We start from the raw sequence: 20,761 nt of genomic DNA, 5'->3' as shown, positions 1-20,761 counted from the left end.
TCTGACTACTGATTTGTTGGAGTCATTGATCACTGATAATAAATTAATACTTACCAATAACCTTATACCTTGCCAACCATGTGTTGAAGTTCAATGGGTCATACCAGTTTGACACATTAAAAATAAAACATAAACTAGTAATTGGTCATTGGTATTATTGGTATTGGTGCTTTGCCGGTCGTCTGAGGCCCTGTTGGTAAACTTGTTATTTTGTATTTAAAGTCTCTGAGAGCCTCTGTCCCTGAGTCCTCCGCCCGTTTGTAAACAAATCTGTATTTTCTACAACATTCTGGGGCAACAAAAATTCGGAGTAGTAGATAACAAGAGCGAGAAAAGCGTGTAATTAAATGTGTAGATGCAATTAATCCAGCAGAATCTGCAGCGGGCAGGTAACCGTTTATTGAACTGAGCTGCAGCGACAAACAGGGAACGTCGCTCGCCTGGAGACGTCCCCGTTACTTGGCAACGCAAAAACCTTGTTGACCAATCAGACGCTTCGGCAAGCGCATTGGTACGACCAAACTCGACGATTTTACGAATATGTCATCTGCGAATCAAGAATTTTGACTTTTTGGGTAAATATATAACGTTATAGTTTTACTTTCATCATACAGCGTCGTGCATTATAATCACTGTACTTCAGAAATGTAAAAGCCACACTACATAGTGAGGGACTATGTCGTGCCACGGCTGCGCATCTGTTTCAGTGGGTCGTACTTTGGCTTTATAAGAGAGGCGTGTCTTCGGCAACGAGAATGGTTCAAAAATCAACTTCTCAGCGGTAGCGTCGCATGTGTGTGTCTTTCAGCCAGTGGATTATGTGGAAGTGTCTGCACGGAGAGCAAATTAACATCTTCTTTATCTGCCTTTGAATGCTTCCCGAGCACGCCTTTGGAAATGTATGTACTGCTTTCCTTCCTCATTTGAGGGGAAAACTATTTTAACTCCGTAGTTAGTAAAGTAAGCTAGGTTAAGTTAGACTGGCTACATAAAAGTTTAGATTCAAAAACGTGACATCAGTTAACGTTATGTTTTTCTCGGTTTAGACACTAATTATAATTTTCTTGATGCTCCAAATGTATGGTACCTTGATGAAATTACACGGGGATCCGTCGCCATATGGACTGATATTGTCAAACTTAATTTAACCTACCTAATGGCGTAACGTTAATGGCAACGCAAGTTAGCGTTAGCTTTAAAGGCCACTCTGGTACTCGTTTCAAATGGTTATGTTGGTAATCAAGTATCGCTATTTAGCACCGAGTAAAGTTAGCCTTTAACATTTGTAGCTCAACATCATCGTCACGTTGATAAGTCAGCTGGAACAATTAATCACGGGTGATGTTTTGACGAAACGTGCGTCAGGTGAACTTGTGTAGTTACTATTATTTTTTGGATACGGCTCTTTATAGAGGAAAACGCCGGCTCGTTGCACTTTGAGCTAGCTCGGTGTTTGTCTCTCAGCGGTTCTGGAATAAAAGGCAGGCTCGCGCTGGGAGCTTTTCTGGAAGCCTCAGGGCTCTGTCCTCTGCTGTGTGTGTGTGTGTGTGTGTGTGTGTGTGTGTGTGTGTGTGACGGAGAGCGAGCAGGTTGTCTCGTGCTCGCATTCTGCTCGGCTCGTGCTGAATGGCTGATGATGCTGCTGCTGTTTCATGCCATACTTTAAAGCCTGCAAGCCATTAGTTTTTATTTAGTTTAAATTCTAATTAATTTAGTTCACATAGTATTGATGTTGGAACATTTTTACATCTAAGCCAAAACTGCTTCTATTGTAGTTTGTATTTTTGTGATAAAAGATTGGTTAAAATAGATTTCTAGATTTTGTTTGGTTTTGTCACATTTTAAAGCCAAAACTAACATATTTTTTCTCTCTTGCCATCTTAGTTGATCTGAACTTTGTGAGGAAATGGATAACAAAGAGGAATCAAAGAGCTGTTCTGACAGCATACTGACCTGGGAGCAGGTGAGCCGACTGAATGAAGTTCTCACCGAGGTTGTGCCTGTGCATGGACGGGGGAACTTCCCTACCTTAGAGGTGCGGCTGAAAGACATTGTGGCGCGGGTGCGCTCCCGCCTGGAACTGAGCGGCATCACAGTGAAAGACATACGCCTCAATGGCTCCACGGCCAGCCACGTACTGGTGCAGGATCTTGGTTGGAGCTACAAGGATCTGGATGTCATCTTCAGGGTGAACCTGCCGCATGAGGCAGAGTTCCGCCTCAGTAAGGACGTGGTGCTGGGTACCCTGCTGGACTTTCTGCCTGAGGGTGTGAACAAAGAGAAAATTACACCCATGACTCTCAAAGAGGCGTACGTCCAGAAACTGGTGAAGGTCAACACAGAGCAGGACCGCTGGAGCCTCATCTCCCTCTCCAACAATAATGGCCGCAATGTGGAGCTGAAGTTTGTGGACTCAATACGCCGGCAGTTTGAGTTCAGCGTGGACTCCTTTCAGATTGTGCTGGACTCCATGCTTGCTTACTACAAGCTGGAACAGCCGCCCATGTCACAGGCCTTTCACCCCGTTGTGAAGGGGGAGAGCATGTACGGGGACTTCAGCATGGCACTCAGCCACCTGCGGAACAAGCTCATTGCCACCAAGCGGCCTGAGGAGATCCGAGGTGGCGGCCTGCTGAAATACTGCAACCTGCTGGTGCGGGACTTCCGGCCTGCCAGCGAGGAGGAGTTCAAGGGCTTGGAGCGGTACATGTGTTCTCGCTTCTTCATCGACTTCCCCGACATTGGTGAGCAGCAGCGCAAGGTGGAGGCCTACCTCCAGAGCCACTTCATCGGTGAGGAGAAGAGCAAGTACGACTACCTCATGATCCTGCGGCGAGTGGTCAACGAGAGCACGGTGTGCCTCATGGGCCACGAGCGGCGGCAGACCCTCCACCTCATCTCACTGATGGCCTTCCGAGTGCTGGCAGAGCAGAATGCTATCCCAGATGCATCCTGCGTCACCTGCTACTATCAGCCAGCGCCTTATGTCCGAGACCACAACTTCAGCAACTACTATGTGGCTAACCAGAACATTCCAACATGGCTGCCATGTAACTGACAGGACAAGAGTTGAAGGATGACAAGAGGACACTGCTGCTGCTGCTTTAGAGGAGAAGAGAGAGAATAAAAAAAAAAAAAAAACTTCCCCCCCCCCCCCCCCCCCCCCAAAAAAAAAAATATGATTATTGAGGCAATAAATGCAATGTTCCTCTCAAGGCTCAATTATATTTAAGTGGACAAGTGTTTTGCTTTGTTTTTTTTGAATCCTTTCTCATTCCTTATCTACAGAGTTGTCGAGGTCATTGAATAGAAAGTGATATTTTTAAGTGTTAAGTTTTTTTTTTTCTCAATGTTTGGTTGTTTCCCTGTTTATCAACCTTATTCTTAATGGAGTTGTGTTTTGTGCCTTGCCTCCAGGTTTACCCCCCAATAATTTAGTATGGGCTATTATTTTGAAAGGGGAAAAAGAAAATGTTATAGCCTTAAATTTGGTTTTGTCCTGTGATTAAAAATGTGAAAAGGCAGAAAAAAAAACTGAAAATATTGAAAAATAGTATTATTGGGAAAGAGGTAATAATAATAATCAAGGTGATGGCCAAAAAAAAAGCTGAGCACCAGTGTTAAAGTTAAAAAAGTTTATTTCACTGGGGAGGGAAGAAAGGTGGTACACTAATAACTTAGTTCACATCAGAAATGAAGGGAAGCAGGTAGAGTCAATTTGTTTTAAATTCATTTTGACATGTAAATATCTCCCAGACGTTTGTGCTCTCACCAACATGCCGGCAGTGCCTGCGCTTTGTAAACAATGCAAGAAAAGTGTGTGTTTTTTTATTTTCCACTGTGAATTTCAGTGTAAGACAAGCTCTCCTCCTCCCCCTTTATCCAGTTTACTCAGCCCTGTACTTTTCAGTCAAGACCGGCTTTGAGTGGAAATCTGCAGTGAGTTTAGGCCTCAGATAGACGGGCTCCTGTGTGTCTGAGGAGTTTATTTTCCCTGTGTTTTTAAAGTCACTTCCAAAGCCTCACCAGTGACCTCCAGATGTCACGGTCGTCTGGCTATTGTGGGAGGCCGACTGACGGACGTGGGCCCGTTGAGAGAATGCGCTGGCCTCGTCGCCTGGAGCGAGAGCTGGCTGGGAGTCTTGGAGTGACAGGCTTACTGGCTGTCCCTTCCCTTAAAAGGAGCAGCACATGGTGGGCCTGCAGGGTCGTCCCTCACCAACCATTGCAGGCTCGAAATGGGATCCTCCTCTGATGCAGCTCAGTGACTGGCTCTCAAGCTACAGGCGGCCTATAATTATCCTCTTTTTCTTTTTTTCCCGGGGGAGGTACGTTCAGAACAGGGAACCGGGGATGGGTATGCGACCAGCAGCAGCCCTGCCACCTTACGTGTGTGGGAGCTGAATCACTTCCTGTCCAGTGCCTGCTGGGACCACGCGGTGTTTGAACCCCTTTTGTGGTCATGGGAAGACAGACACGGGGGAGTGTGACTGGTATGTTAAGAGACATGCCAGCTGTGGGATAGCACTCCCCTTTCAGACTTGGATTTTGATTTATCCTGGAAGCTACTGCTGGCCCCCCAGAAGTTCGTGACGGAGTTGCCCCTCCAAATCTCTGACTTTCTATTTGTAGCCCGAGCCTATTATTAGCTGTTAATTTTGAACACTTGCAGTGTGGCATTTCTAGCAGTTGGCCCGAGCTGTGACTTGAACTTGTCATCTCTCCTGACATCATAGCATCCAGGTTTGAGAGGAGAAAAGTTGCTCTTAACCTTCTTATGTAAGTGGCAGCTGCTCTGTCTGCTCCCCCTCGCCCCTCAGTTGCTCAGAAACCCTCGCTTATTCCTGCTGCTCATCTCACTGTGGCCCGTGTTTATCCCAGATAACCAGGAACGCCTCTTATCTGGCTGGCCCACAACTCGCGGCTGGGTAGAGAATTGTTCGAGGAAGGTCAGCTCGGCCTATTCTGCATGTCACACCCGCAGGGTCAGGGCATGTTCTGCTGGCTCAGCTGCTGAACTTTGGTATGGGAACTGCCATAGTCTTTTTAATAACAAGTGAGGTGCCACACACTGTCTCACTCTGGACCAAAGTACTTTACAACCAGCAACTGAAGCATTCAAGTGCCTTTTGGAGAGTGATTAGCTTTTTAAAGGGTTTTTTTTAATGGTGATTGGGAGGGAAAGGGTTAAGCCAATTAATTTTTTCAGCCCCTTTAAAGCTTGTGAAACTTAGTAGATACAATATTCATCTCTGTTAAATACCAGTTAATGGGAGAATACATGCATTTTTGCTTGGGGAGCAAAATCATTTTGGTTTGAATTTGAAATTTGAGTTCTTGGTATTTTACTTTTATTTTACCATGTTTTTTTTCCCTTTGTTTCTTTTAGTTTCAGTCCCAAACTATACTTTTCCTTGAAACCCATCTGTCTAGTCATTCCTCTCATTCTTTTCCGCCATTTCATTTTATTCCCTTTGTTGTCTATTCCTGGAAATGTTGGCCTTGTTGTCACTGGCAGCCACGTTGACTTCTGCCTCTGAATTAATTCAGATTTTCTAAACACACGTGATGAATTAACACCCTTATGGACTGCCTAGCATTGTAGCTCCACCTGCTCCAAAGCAACCTGGCCAGCTTTGTCCTCATCCAAACCAAAGCAATACCTTAAGTGCCCTGATGAGCCATACTGTGGCACAACAGCTGGAGACCCCATACTAACAGAAGCACTTTAAAGAGGCCTTGTTTTACTCTAAACCCAGCCACCTGAGAGGAATGTCAATGAGCTATTGTGGTCAATTGCTGGAGGGAATTGAGCTGGTTCTCAGGGACATAATGTGTTTTTGAGAGCTTTGTTTTGTCCCTTTTTTATTTTGGGAGGGTAAATTGGTTTAATCTGCCCCTGACATTGAGACGTCCCCTTCTGATACCAACCTTCATTTTGTGCCTTTTTTCTTCTCTCTGTGTCAGTTGTAAGTGTTGACTCCTCTTCTTACCCAAACTAGTCGAGTAGATGAAGGTTGAGGTAGCCAGCAGACTTCAACATGCTGCAGCCTGACAGCAGCGCTGGGTTTTATCTGTGCATCCATTGGCTGTGAAACCTTATCATCACTCAGTGGCAAGTCCTTCCCTAGTTTAGTGCTAACATTTATTACCACACTGTTAATCCTATAATGATCTTTGCTTTGTTTAAAGCCAGGGGACAAACATTGATGTAGTGCTAAAATCCCTGTCAGGGAATGACAGCCCTGAATCACAATCATTCCCCGGTTTGTTTACCTTCTGTGAGTGATGATGACTTGGTTTGTCAGAGCTGGGAGCCACATTGAAACCTGCAGCCCAGTTCTGCTGCTGCTGCTCGCGGGTGCAGGTTGAAGTCCGGCGAGCAGTGTGAGGACGAGTCTCTTCTCGGGCTTCTCGCTGACACCGCTCACTAAAAGTCGGTGCGAGTGTGCTGAAAGAAAATGCAACAAACGAAAAACATGTTGTAGACAGTCGGTGGTGAACGCAGCCTGGAATGTAAATCTTCTGCGTTTTGAGTCCACTCCACTTTCAGATGTTTACGGTTATTGTGGCTTTTTTTTCCTGACGACAGAAAATAGTTAATGAAAGCTTTGCCAGGGCTCACGCGAAATCACTTCCTTCATCAGGGTCGATGTGTGTGTGTGTGTGTGTGTGTGTGTGTGTGTGTGTGTGTGTGTGTCGATGTGTGAGCTTGTGAAGGACGATGTGGGGAAAAAAACAGGATGAAGTGTACTTTGCCTTTTTTATTTTCTGGCCACACTTTTTTTCTGCTGTAAATGTGTCAGTGTTATTGATCCTGTTGCTTCTCCCTCACCTTGCCTTTGGTTGTCCGACTTGTTCGGGCCGTTGTTCATTATTACAGCGTGTTTTTATTTCTGACACCTGTAGATGTATTCTTTGCTGGAGGAGGTGCAGAGCAAGCTGTGGATTAGATATTTAGTGGTTACGCTTGTCTGTAGTACAAGTCTTACACCATAGAGATGTGACGGGGCCCTCTGGAAGCTCTCCTACACCTTCTATATGGAGAGTTGTGAATTGTTTTGCAGCAGATCTGTGTTTACGTTAACGTGTGGAGGTGTGTGTGTGTTTGTTTGCATGTGTGTATGAAGGGATGCCTGTGGCCATACAAGTTTAAAAAGTGGGGAAAAATATGAAGTTTGTCGCACTATATATTTTTTTGAAATAGTTAATGCAAAAGAGCTTTTTTGTCAGCTTTGTGATTGTGACAATGAGTTTGATGGTTACAACCATTATACTATTTCATTTTTCAGCACTTTTACCTCACTCGAGTTTTTCCTTTGAATGGAAATGTACATGTACATCAGGAAAATGTGTTTGAAGAGGAAATAATGAATAAAGATTATTAAATGCAGTATCTTCTTTCAGCCCTTTCTGTTGACTAAAATCTCACAGGTCAAGATGCACCTTACAGATCTGTCCCTAACTAGCCTGTCAGGCGGCACCACACTTCATGTTCAAACACACCTTCCAGCATGAACCTGCCAGACATGTCCGACTTACTCCTGATTTCATGGCCTTCATGCTTTTAAAGTCAGACTACATTAGTATTCTGCTCTAGCCAGAGGAGATTTTCAAAGCAGGACTAGAAAGGTGTATGTCTTATTTTAAAAACAGCTAAGTGAGACTTGTCTGTTTGGTTTAGAAATATGACTCAAGTTCAGTAGATCTAAATGGAACTCATTCTTATATACTGTTCATGTATACGCTGAATGGACATGTACTTCCTCCAGGTCTGCAGTGCTACAACAACAATTTCCCTTACAAAGTGAAACAAGTATTAAACAGTGCAGCAATATACAACACAATAGTGAAGTAGCTGGAAAAATAAAGGCTAAAATGAGACCCAATAAAACAGCAGAGAGCAGCAGGAACATCCTGAAGCATATGGCACCATAGTCTGCATGAGCTGACCGGTGACTGAAAGGGGTCAAGGTGCCCCTGCCTCAGAGCTTCATTACTCTTAACATTTATTGTTGGAGAATGAAGCTGCTAAATCAACCTGCTGTGAAACATCTTTCACATTTGTATCGCTAATTATGTATGTATGCATGCAGGGAACAGGAGGACTATGAGGCATCTGTGCCCAGAGCCCCATCATCCTGCATGAACATAGCAATAAAACATGTGGAGAGCAGCATGAAATACAGTGAGCGCAGGGTAGAGGATAGATAATACTGAGCAGTACAGTCCTGTGAGTGAATTAGGAGGGTGTGGTGTTCATTTGGCTTGTTGAGAACTGATAAAGGCAAGCAGAGTTTCAGAGGAACAGCAACATGTTTCGTGTGCACTATTTCTTCAGTAGCACATGGTGATGAGTGTAGTGTAGTGTGTACGTTAGGAAATTAGATTATCTGGGTGAGACTGATGATATTCTGTCTGTAGATACATGCAATCATGCTGCAGTAACAGACAGTAACTGAAGCACTAACCCTATGGCTGTATTGCACTGACAAAGAATATGTCATCAGCATATTTCTGATAGCTTTAGCTCTTTCTAGCACCGCTACCATTCTGTGCAGTCCTCATTTCCTGACTTCTTCACTTCAGCCCTGCGGGCATCCCGATGGTGGCTTTGACCAGACATGTTTTCCGTCTCCACCGCTGGAGAAGCGGTTAGTGGGGGGGATCGGCCTGCTCAGCATTCAGAACTTGAAATCCTGTTGCTGCTGATCTGAGTGCAGTGGAAAACACTGTCTTCCTGCCAGAGCTTTTATTGCGTAATAAAAGACCTTGACGCTGCTTTTGTGAACACGGTGCTTTAGGAGTACTTCAGAGCATTTAAGCCCGTCTCCCTTCAGCCTCACCATACATTTGCATCCCCACACACTCCGCATTGCTGGGAGCTCAACGAGAAAAGGAAGCTTTAGTTGCAAATGGACTTCTTGTGTGTTTTGTTAATTATTAATTTCTCTCTTTGCTTGCTGGCTTTTTTGTAAAACAAACGTACGTAAGGCTCAAAGTGTGTAAAAGGCTGTTGATCCTTGTTGTCAGGGGGCCCACCTCCACCCCCGAGCCACTCGCTGCCATTCATAAAACACACTGACTTATCTGCAGGGAATGACTCACTGTGTAGACTTAGGTGACGCGGCGATCTGCCCTCGCCAGCCTCTTTTTTCCATTCCTCTCCGTCCACGTGCTGGTGCTGCTTTACAGGCCGTATTAACCTTTAATTTCTTCATCCAAGCCTCACTTCATTCCTCCTCCTCCTCTTTCCTCTGTAATTTGTGGTTTCATGTGAATAAAGCTGCAAAACTCATAGAGGTTCTTATCTTCCATCCTCTAGAGAGTCCCCTCTTTATTGTGAAATGCAGTAAATAACTCCTTGACTGTACAGACTTGAATTCAGTCCTTGAAACCAAGCCTGCCTCACGGTCTCTGTAAGAACACTGCAGCTGGACCAGTCACCTGAAAACAATCTTTTCCCAACCAGTTATTTTTATAACTTGCAAAGCAGCACCTGGCCCCTCAGTGCTTCAAACTGTCTGGCAAAGCTGCAGTGGTTCAGCCTGCCATACCTCCCAGCTACGTGTTTTTTATGAAACTAGCCCTCTAACTTTTTCTTTCTCACAACTCAGTTTGTCATGTCCATACTCCAGAGTCATTTTGACGAGCTGTCTAATGAACTCTTCTGTTGCTCCAGAAACTGAGGTACGAAGGATCAGGAAAAAGCAAGAAACAGTGACACAAGCAAATGATCTGAACCAAACTGATGCTCATACTGTATATATATTTATATTGGAAGATTTAGCAGGATTCGCTACCTTAGGAGTAGTAGTAGTGTATTTAGGTAAGATTTTACAATAGTGAAGTGTAATTTGCTGCCTTCTGAGCATTTTGCGTGATACATAGAGCCAATTTGAGCACTTTACCTCAAGATTTTCCCTTCAAATGACACCATATGTTTCTGTTAAGTTGGAAATCCGAAAATAGAGACGTGAGTTAGTAGAGAAGGAGCCAGTGGTGAGTTTGTCATAGTTTAAATCGAGCTGTCACAGATGCACCAGTCACTTTCACTGTGTGAACTTCAGCTCTGTCTGGATTGTGCTTCTTCAAGACAACCACCATCTCCTGCTGCACTCTAACTAGCCCTCTCTAATATAGTCACTAAACACTCTACCTACCTCTTTTAAATTGTAGGTTTTATTAGGAAAGGGAAAGGCCTCCAGCCGTGTTTATGGCATTTCAGTTGAATGAACTGAATATCACAGTTAGCGTGATCTGGGTCAGTGAACATGCCACATGTCTGCATGTATAGGTGGTCTTACTGCAGGCATAACGAGCTCTACTCTGTTCTCATTTTAACCACCTTAATACAATAATGACAGGATTGACTCCTTTCTTAATTTACAGTCGATGCCTCTAAATTATTAGCAAATGCTCTCACTGTGTATTGTGAAAAAAAGTATACATTTTGGCATTTCCCCCACATTTTTCAGTTTCATGTGAGGGAGCCCAGGCCTGATGCTCCCCGTTTGGTGTTCGATCGAGTTTGCGACCAGCACCATGTGATATCGGATCAGAAGCAGCAGTGTTCTCATTTAATAAACTCTGTATGAGATTCACATATAAAGTGCATGATCCCTGCCCGAAGCTGAACTATAAATCTCTCTCAGGTTCAGGAGGTCGTGTTCATGGAATCCATCATCTTGAGAAATTTGATGACATGGCATCCTGAGAGATCATGAGACCTACAGATGGCTTGGCTTAGTTTCCCTTCCTTCCTCCTGTCCCTTCGACTTTCCTCATTTTTCTACCCTATATCCTTTGTGTCCCCTTCCAGTATGTCTTTATTTCTTCACCCTATTTCTTCAACCGATCTTAAAGTTTTAATAGGCAAAATCACATAAAAGCATGATTCCACCCTTACTTCTAGTGGTATCTGTTTGTCCTGGTTTAAAGAAAACAGTCTCTGGTATTTTATGGAGGAAAAGGAGAAAAAGAAGAAGAAACCACGTACCGCCTCATGGTATCTCAGAACTGTGGAACATTCAAGCAGAACTATCTCCTGTATGTGGCTACATCCTGTTGAAAAAAGTTTTTTTTTCCCCATTAATCTGGCTGAAGTGACCCCCTAAGAAAAATGTTGATTGCATGGCTTACACCTTTACACAGTGTTTTCATTGCTACTGGTAGCCGAGATGACAAGAATCCATGGCCTCTGCCGAGCGACCTGTTGAACTACTGAAACTCAGTCTGTTTGTTTGGCGCGGCAGGTGCTTTTCCAGTTCAGCTCACCTTGCCCCCCCCCCCCCCCCCAACCCCCCCACCTCATACGATACGTGATGGCAGCTGATGTGCACCGAGTTGTTGTTAAACCTGTGTAAATGCGTCAGCTATGTGGTTGACACAGCTATGTGGAAAACACTGTCTGTTATGATGCTTGCGACTGACTGAGGGATGGAGATCAGTGTGTCACCAACAATGACAATAATCACTCATCATCATCATCCCCTGCTTCATCCTCTGCTAATTTCTTCTTTCCTTTCAATTTCTTACTTTCTGTCACTTCCAGCACGTCCCCTTTATGTCCACCTCTCTCGTCCTTTCTGTCTTCGTTTCTAAAATGAGACTTTGAAGCCTCAGTGTTTGAGTAATCTCCCTCTCTCTCTCTGTGTATATACAGTATATATGTGTATATATATGTGTATATATGTGTAATGGTTGGTCTGTCTTTTGTACTGTGTTGTCACCTTGTCACAGTCACAGCTGAGCATCTGGTTTCAGAGTTTCAGAGGCAGAAACACAGAGTGAAGTGACATCTACTCTCCATGAGGGAGTTTCAGGGCTTCAACAAACCCCTCAAACCCCCCGACCCCCCCTTCTCTGCACTCGCAAACACAACCCCACTTGCCACGCAAACACACACACACACACAGAGAGAGAGAGAGAGAGAGAAACAAAACCCCCTCCAGCAGTGTTTGGCCGGGCCAAACAATGCATGATTTCTGGAAAAATACTGATACAAGTGTGCCGGGGAGAGCGAGACAATAGGCCATTAACACAGAGCAGAGAGCGCGTGGGGGTGCAGGGAGTCACCGGCCGTCTTTCTATGACCTGCCACTGAGTTTTATTGTCATTTTACTGTCATCTGCCGTTCAGTTTTTATTGTTTGATTGCAGTCATTTTGCTTTTATCACTTGTTCAGTGTCTTCAGTGTCCATCCTTGAATATAACTAATTTTCAGGAGAGGTAGAGAGTAATGACCCCAGTCCTACCTCTGTAACTGAGTACCCACACTGTGTCCAGCACCTTGAAAACTCACTGATTGCTGTTTAGTACCCTGTTGTTTTTTGGGGAAAACAAGACTTCCAGAGTGGTCTGTAATCTGAAGAATTTTCTGTTTCATTTTCCAGTTTTCCTTTGAGAAGCCTGCCTGAAAAACAAGAAATGCAGATTAACTGTTTAAATGGTTGCTGCTGGCATGCCAAACTCATTTCATTTATTTATTTGGTGGAAAGCAGGTCCAGTGGAACGTTCTGTAAAGACGTGTCTCCTAGAAAGTCTGTTTATATGCTTCAGAAAATATGACTGACAGTAACATTATGCCACCCAGGTGACATCTTTATCAGCATAATGAGGAAATGTTTTTATGACCTTATCTGCAGTATCTTTTCCCTGATCACAGCTAAATCCACTTCAGCACACTGAATGTCTCTGTGGTTATGTTCAGGCACTCCAAACCTGCCAAAGGTTTGGGAAGGATACAGGTCCTGGTTAAACATTGAAAAAGTCAGCAATTATTTAACCTTTTTCAAGCCTTAGGCAGAGTTTTTGTTGCCTAAACCTAACCGCAGGTGGCCGTAGACCTTGTTGTTTCAGTTTTTAACTACAAACCACATGTCCTGAGTGCAGGTACGCAGTCTGATCCACGGTGCAGTCGCAGCTCCTGAGGGAACTTCTGATGATGTTTAGAACATGCCGCTATTAAATACTTAATTCTGATTGGTCAGTCAGCAGTGTTTATGTAAGGGATAATATATAGTGAGCAGGTTTATTAGCTACGTCTCTCTCTAAATTTGACATGAATTCTCTGAATAACAGTAAAGAAAAAAGTTTCCTGCCTACGCCCGCGCACAGTAAGAGGCGGTTGCTATGAAATGTATGTATTTACTTTCAGAGCGATGACAGATGAGAGTAGGCTCATTTGAAATCAATAAAATAGGTTTTGATCACGATTTTGTGTCACACTATTGAATGCTTTCGTAGTAAGCCGTGTTTTAAGGATGAGGGTTTATTTCTCCAGAAGAACCTGCTCACTCTACATTGTCCTGTACTCAGCGGCTTGTGCACCAGCAGTATTTACAGAGGATGTGAATTTTTGAATGTGTTTGTCTCACAACGCCCACTACTGCTTGAATGTGTGGGCCAGAATAAAGTTAGCATGATCAGTCATTACCAGAAATGGCTGTGTTCCAGGAACCGTCAGTCGTGATACTGCTGTTGTACTCTGAAACCTGCGAGAAGCAGGAACAAAGTGGAGTATTTCAGCCTGGTGTCGTGTTTAGAAACACTGAAACAGGCCCAAATGTTGTGCAGCTGCTGCTCGTCCACACCGGCCCTGGCTGCTGAGGAGCTTGTTGCCACCAGGTAAATCTGACTCATTTGTGTGGTGATTAATGTTGAAAAATGCTTTCATATCGTCTCAGTTCCTTCCTGTTTTCAGCACCACTGTGCGGGGTCCTCGGGGTCAGGGCAGATTAATTAGGACTTGGCTCGATTAAGGCCGATGTCCTGCAGATCCCTGAGAAACCTCATCAGCATTCATGCGAGCGATCCAAGAGTAATGAGCTGTGGCACTGATAGCATCTGTTTTGTGGGATGATGATTTTGCTGATGATGTGTCGTGTGTGTTTTGTGAGTTAGCGTCAGTGAGCTGCAGCGCCGACGGGGGAGCGTGTTGACAAACCTGCCCGCTCACGTCTGGTTCTCCTGGCAGAGGATGAGCCGCCGTTACCACCGGGCAGGAGCAGCCGATGCTGCCTCTGTCCGTTTGGACGTCCACGGTGCCTCTGATCGTTTCAAACACGTCATGCTGTCTTTATTTCATTCCATTTAATTAATCTTCACTTCGTCAGCAGCATCAGTCAGAAATCTTACATGTGCACAATCCAGGTTTTGATCTTTTTTCAGAATAGGTGACCAGTGACAGGACAAATCAACATAAGAGGGACTAACGTGCAGTGAATCTTTACCTGGGTAGACAGTGACAAGTAGGAAGTACCCCGGGCCCACATTTGTTGTTTAGGTTTCTAAATAATAATGATAGTTATTTATACCAATAGCTTTATTAATATCACTAAAATTCTCAATATGAATGAAAAGTAACAGGACACCACTCTGAGATCAGGGACCAATAACCAAACTGTGGATACACTCTGAAGAAGGGCTGTTCACTTTAAAAGCCATTATCAGGCGAACAGTGAAGGGTTGAGTCTGAGCGCTGACCCCCTCAACCAGCTGGTGCCACAACACACACACACAGATAATCAAAGACAACGGCTCTTTAAATGTACTTCAGCAATACTGATCAAGAATCAATAATACTTAAAGAACACAACCAGCTGCAACACTCCAACAACACAACAACAAGCACAAAGAAATTCAGCTGTTTAATGTCAAGAAAGGTTCAAAATATGGGAAAATATTAAAACAATTAAACGACTAAATACAGTTCAGAAAATTATAAATTCTGAATGAGAAGAAATGCTCAATAGCTACAACTGTCATGTCATGTCATCATTTCTCTTTGGCTTTTGTGAAACACTGCTTACCCCGACTTCACGTCACTGATAAGACGTCTCACAAATGTGAGCTACAATACTCCTTAACACAACTTTCCTGGCGGGATGAACACCGTCCTGTCAAGAGATGCTCTTTCATCTGCTGATTTCATCGAGGATCGGGAGAGCACAGTCTCACAAATCTCCCATCAGTTGGATTAAGACCTGCTGACTGTGAAGGACATAGTCGTAGTGTATAATCAATGTCATTTTAATTCTCATTGAGCTGCTCAGAGAATCCCCTGCTCCCTCTATCATTAGCATTTTTTTATGTTCTTCCACTTAATCAGGTTTTTCCTTTCATTTTCATTTGTCACCCTCAAATCCTTTAAAGGACCCCTCTGGTTACTGTGGGCCATGAACTACAAGCTGCATTACTGCATCTGCATCACTTTTCCAGCGGTTCCCTGCCACCCAGACACCCAGCGGTTTCTATGTAAACCTCATGTCTGTGACCAGCTTGTAAAGCATTCGGTTGGCTCCTGTTTTTGGCAGCGGAGGAACCCGTTGTGCCCAGAGCTGAGATGGAGATGATTATGTATGTGTTCATTTCCTCCCATCTTCATTACTGCAGCTCCCTTTTCACCTGTTTTAGTAAGACAGCCCTAAACAAGTGGTTCAAAATGCTGCTTCTGACTAAGTCCTCCAAAAACTCTCATCTGACGCCAGTTCTGATGGTTTTACACCGGCCTCCTAAAATCCAGTATCCACTTCACCGTCTTGTAATTACATTTAGAAGCGTGTGCGGTCAGGCGGCGGCCTGCTTTAAAGAGCCACTGCAGCTGTATAATAGCAGTGGGGAGCTGTTGTCCTCTGATCACGTTTTGTTGGCTCTTTCTCCCTCCAGGCTCTGAACAAAAGGACAACTGTAGCTCCTGCACTTTGTGTCTGTCTCTGATCTGTGGACGCTGTTGACACCTTATAAAGCAGATTAACACCTGTTTGTGTAGACCTGCTTCTGTTTCATGTGTTCTGTGTATTTTTTGTTTATGTCTCTTGTTTTTAGCTGATTGTGTGCTTTTAAAATCTTCTTTGCTTTTTTATTTCTCTTCTCTTTGCTGTTGTGAAGCACTTTATGACTGCAGATAAACTGTCCATATGAGCTGTACTGCTGTGCTTTATGAAACATTTCTATATAAAAAAAACTGTAATTTGGTTTATTTCAAGAAAATGTTTGGCAAATGGAGATTAGGAGAGGTTGATTCGAATCTAGTATTCAAAGAATTTATTTCAATCCCTAGTTCAGTAAGTAGCATAAGTAGTAGTAGTAGTATAAGTATTTTATCCCTTTGAAGTTGTGCTTGTCACAGTTTAAATCTAATCTGTGTGGCTATGAAGCAAAGAGAAGAGTGTCAAATCCCCACAAATGGAAACTCGAGATACTCTGTGTGTGCTCAGATTAAGTTATGGTGTTCAGATGTGTAGAGCACTCTCCTCTGCCCAGTGGACGTGACAAAATAAAACTAGTGCAAACCTGCCTTTGGTGTGTGTGACAAGGAGCCTCGTGGACCAGCCGGGCAGACATGACTAACATGACTGTACAGTTTATTAACTTCACCTTATGGGTCATTATTTGTGTGGATTTAATCAAAAAGCTAAACATATCTTTGTCTTGACTAAAGGTATCCTGCTCTTTACGCAGCTACGTCTACTGAAATCCATTTACTACACTTACTGTTACACTACGTGGGCAAAAGTATGTGGACATCCAAACACTTCAGCTATATGTCAAAGTTGGAAGCAAACTATTATCTAAAAATATTTCACTGGTGCCGTAGCATTAAAATGTATCTTAACTGAAACTCAGCACCTGTGGAACATGAAAAAGCACCAGACCAGAACGGGAATGTGGACTGTCCAAAAATTTGTTCTTCACCATGGGTTTGCAGTACCATTAAACCCTATTTGGGAGATCAAGTTCACTCTTCTAAGATCATTTTAGTAAGGTTTAATCAGAAGCTTACACTTTGTGTTACATTGCATGAAAACACTAAGATCCCTTTATGGAAATGTACAAGGATTTAAAAGCAACTCTACGTGAGAGCTATCCCCTTCAGCCTGAAGGTCCGTGTGCTGCCTGGACTTTGACCTGAGAAGGAAACAAATGAACATAAAAAAGACAAAGTGTGAGAAGTTGAGCAGCACATGTAAACGCTTCTCGGGAATCGAGCAAGCTGTGCAAACATGTGCAGCCACTTCCCCCACACGCAGAGCCCCAGAGGAGGGCCATATATAGGAGGACATCTATGTCCCGAGAAACAGGTGACGGCTGGTGCGTGGAGGGAGAGCGAGGAGCGACCAACATGTGGCTGAAACAGAGAAAGAAAAAAACGAGAGAGAGAGGATTCAGCATGTTCTCATGTACCTTTCCGTGCACCAGTGGTTTGCTTCCCAGAAAGATTTGCACACACACACACACACACACCACCTTGTACCCATCAATCTATGTAAATGATACACCCACAGCCCCACAGATCCTGCACCGAGCATGATGGGATGGCCGAGCCTGCATGTCTCCTGAGGATTTACGTGGTGTATATCTAACCACCAGATTCACGTGACATAACATATGCGTGCAATGCATCCTGCATATTTCCAGCCCAGCGAGGCCAGTGCAGAATGTTTGGCTATAAATGCTGAAGAGCCTCAGCATCAGTCTGACCGTGTCGTCTCCTCTTACCTCCAGTAGTTGTTGGCCGAGAGTGTGCCGCTGTACTTGTAATGTAGTCTGACACGCTGCTCGCATTATGTTGCTTTCATATACAGTACATACCTCTTTTTGCAGGGTGTCTGGTCCCCCTCCAGATGAATAAGAAGGTGGTCCTTTCTCTGAGGTCTCAGTCAAACAGCACTTTTCTGTCTCTCCTGCAAAGTGAAGAGCAGACGTCAGACAGGGTAATAACGCCATTAAACTATCAGGCTGTCACTACACCAGGACAATGTGGATGATCACTTTTTTACCTTCAAGTTCAACAGGTGGATTTTCTTGTCAAATTCAAACTGCACAGGACAAATGTCTGATGCAATAAATCACTCGTCACCAGTCTAACTCATGAAGTGGGATCATAGTGACACAAAGACTCGAGACATAAGAGACGGTGTCATAACCAGAGATGGAAGAAGTACTCTGATCCTTCACTTCAGTAAAAGCAGTAACAGCACGACTACTCCCATGTAGAAATACTCCATCAAGTACAAGTCCTGCATTCCGAATCCTGCTTTAAGTGGAAACAGACAATTTTTCAAACCCCCCCAGCATTTCCAAGTGCTATTATTGTTGGCGCCGCCGTTGCAAAGACAAGCGGATCGTTCCATTTTCCTCAGAGCCCAGCAGCTACCCAAAAACACAGGACACGCTGCATTTGCTTCCAAATTTCCACGAAGAACCGATCAACACCACTTTGGTACGAGAGAAGAAAGAAACACGTTCACTGAAGAGGTGAAGTCAAATTGTCGTAATTTTACATGGAGTAATGACATAGAACAAGTAAGTACAGCGGGGGTTGGTGTCGGGGTGGAGGGGGACTAGAACAGAACATTGGGAGGAAAGTGAATTCATTCATTCAGTTAATCTCTAAAGGAGAAATGAGAGCAGATAGAAATGGTATCAGACTTCAGTTTCCCAGGAGGAGCAAAAAAACTTCTCTGCTCCAGTTTAAGTAAAAGTACACAAGTATTATCAGCAAAATGCACAACGTGACAGATTTATTTTTATATACGACAGTATTAGATGACATTTTTCTGTTGTCGCTGCTCGAGGTGAAGCAGTTTTTACTGCTTTGTATACAGTTCGGTGGTTCAGTCCAGCAGATCCCAACCTTGGGATCGGGCCCCTCCAGAGGGCCACAAGATTAATCTGAGGGGTCATGAGATTATTATGGGACAGGAAAGAAGAAATAACACTGGAGATTGGGAACCACTGGTTAATGTGTTGTATTTTAAAAGCCTGTCCTATGTATCTGAAACTGAAGAGTAACTGTAAAGTACAGTATTCTGAAATTCTGAAATCTTGGTGCAGTACAGTACAGTAAATGAACAGTACTTTGTTACTTTCCACCACTGGAGATGACAAGCATCTAGGCATCAAGGGAGATTTGTATCCTGTTGTGTTCATTGCATCTGCTGAGTTCAGGTTCAATATAAAGAACAGACAGGAAATACAGAATGATCCGTTCAATCCACCAACTGGGTTTCACAGTGTCCATCAGTCACTGCGTTCAGCTGCGTGCAACACTCGACTACTTGGAAGAAGATGTTTCTCTGAGTTTCTTGTCACCTCACAGGCACACATTTGCTTTCTTTGCTCTATTTCAGTTTCCAACCACTGCAACTGAAACTACATTCAAGTGAAACTTGACTAATGTGACAGAGTTGGGGTCTTGTTTGGCAGTTGTACATTTTTAAAATTCTGAAATAAATCAGAAGAGCCCAAACTAAACTAGTTCATAGTTTATAACTAGTTCAAACACAGTTCAGACATGTAGCTGCTACATCCTGGCAGAAAAAGCTGGAATGAGTACGCAGGTGGAGGTAAAGCTTTGTTCTCATTTACAATTTATAATGAACCTGCTACCTTTCAGTTGTAAATATTGAAGTATTAAAAGCCTTTAGTGAAGTAAAATAGAACTGTTTCCAGGAAGAAAGCTGCTGTTGGAGTGTTTTCAAAAGTTTAAACATTTTGCATGTTTCAGTCCAATCAGCTGTCAAAGGCAAAACACCTGCTGTGATGTCACTGACCTGGTTGCAAAACTCCTAATTTGCCTAATTTGACATTGAAATAAACAAGTTTTCAAAGGTAATTCAGCAGGTTTGCAACCACAACAAGGCCCACACTGGACTCTAATGAGAACGTGTCAGAATTTTTGCAATAAGTAAAGTTCTGTAGCTTATTGTACAAAAAAGTTAGAAGACTTGTGAGAGACAGTTTCTAAAAAAAGGAATGATCAAAATTGAAGCAACAGAGGTTGAGATAACCTGACTTTTGGTCCCTAATACGAGTCAAGCGACAAAAACCTGCATCCTACATTTCCCATATAATTATTTGAAGTATAGTAAGAACTGTAAATATATATTGTCTGTATGTACAGGAAGAGTTTGCAGACTGGAAGTCAGTGCTGCCTGGGCCTGTGTGACCACCCTCTCAGACGGGCTCTTAGTTTCTGAGAGAAATCGTTACACTGACGTTTACTGCGGCAATCCAGAGCCGGTCAGCTGATCAGATCACTGTGGGACTCCCTGTTCTACAGCCGGTAGAGTTAATATCTGCTGGATCATCCGTTATGTCCCTGCTCAAAGTGTCAGCTGCAGCTGTAAAAGACCTTGAAAATAACAGTTAGTTGTCTCCTGTGGCTGAAACCCCTCATTAATTTACATAATGGAAAACAAAACCTGAACAACTGGAGACAGAGCACAGATGAATAATTGCAGGCTCACAAATGACGTTTTGGAGTTCAGAAACAAGTCACCGTCTGTGTGGCTACACAGAAAAAGTCACAGAATCATCTCACTGTTGTTTTTTGGTTTCTCTTTATTTATTCAGTCATTACTTTGCAGATTCTGATCAATAACACAAAATAAAATCAACAAATGATTTATGATGGAGGTCTGTGAAGTCCATTCCATTGAAAAAAAAATGGTGCATTTGGCCTGAAACCAATAAACATTAATGCACAGATGAGGCATTTCTAAGACTAGACAGATCCTGGCTTGTGATCTATAGTTACTAGATGTAAGTGAGAGGAGAGCTGTGAGGGAGCTTGGAGGCTTCAACAGCAGATCTTTATAGATGAGGAAATCCATCCAACTGTGTGATGCACAGAACAATGATGAGTGTGACGTTTGTCATTAGTGATAAAGCGTGTACACATCTATGTATGTCGCAGCCATAATGGCTTCCATATAACCTTCTTTATTGGACATTTTTGTTTCATTGCAAGACT

General features: G+C 43.5%; 1 protein-coding gene across 1 annotated transcript; it reads left to right on the top strand.

Moving 5' to 3' along the window:
• The first annotated feature begins 766 nt into the window (after positions 1–766).
• On the top strand, positions 767–7,393 carry tent5c (terminal nucleotidyltransferase 5C). The gene is made up of 2 exons (XM_041951438.1): positions 767–899; positions 1,885–7,393. Exon 2 carries the CDS (start codon positions 1,907–1,909, stop codon positions 3,056–3,058), a length of 1,152 nt encoding a protein of 383 aa, XP_041807372.1. The 5' UTR covers positions 767–899; positions 1,885–1,906; the 3' UTR covers positions 3,059–7,393.
• Positions 7,394–20,761: the final 13,368 nt, after the last annotated feature.

Source organism: Chelmon rostratus, chromosome 13 (genome assembly GCF_017976325.1).
Source record: "Chelmon rostratus isolate fCheRos1 chromosome 13, fCheRos1.pri, whole genome shotgun sequence".
Taxonomy (NCBI): Eukaryota; Metazoa; Chordata; class Actinopteri; order Chaetodontiformes; family Chaetodontidae; genus Chelmon; species Chelmon rostratus.
This window is presented reverse-complemented; position numbering and strand designations above follow the sequence as displayed.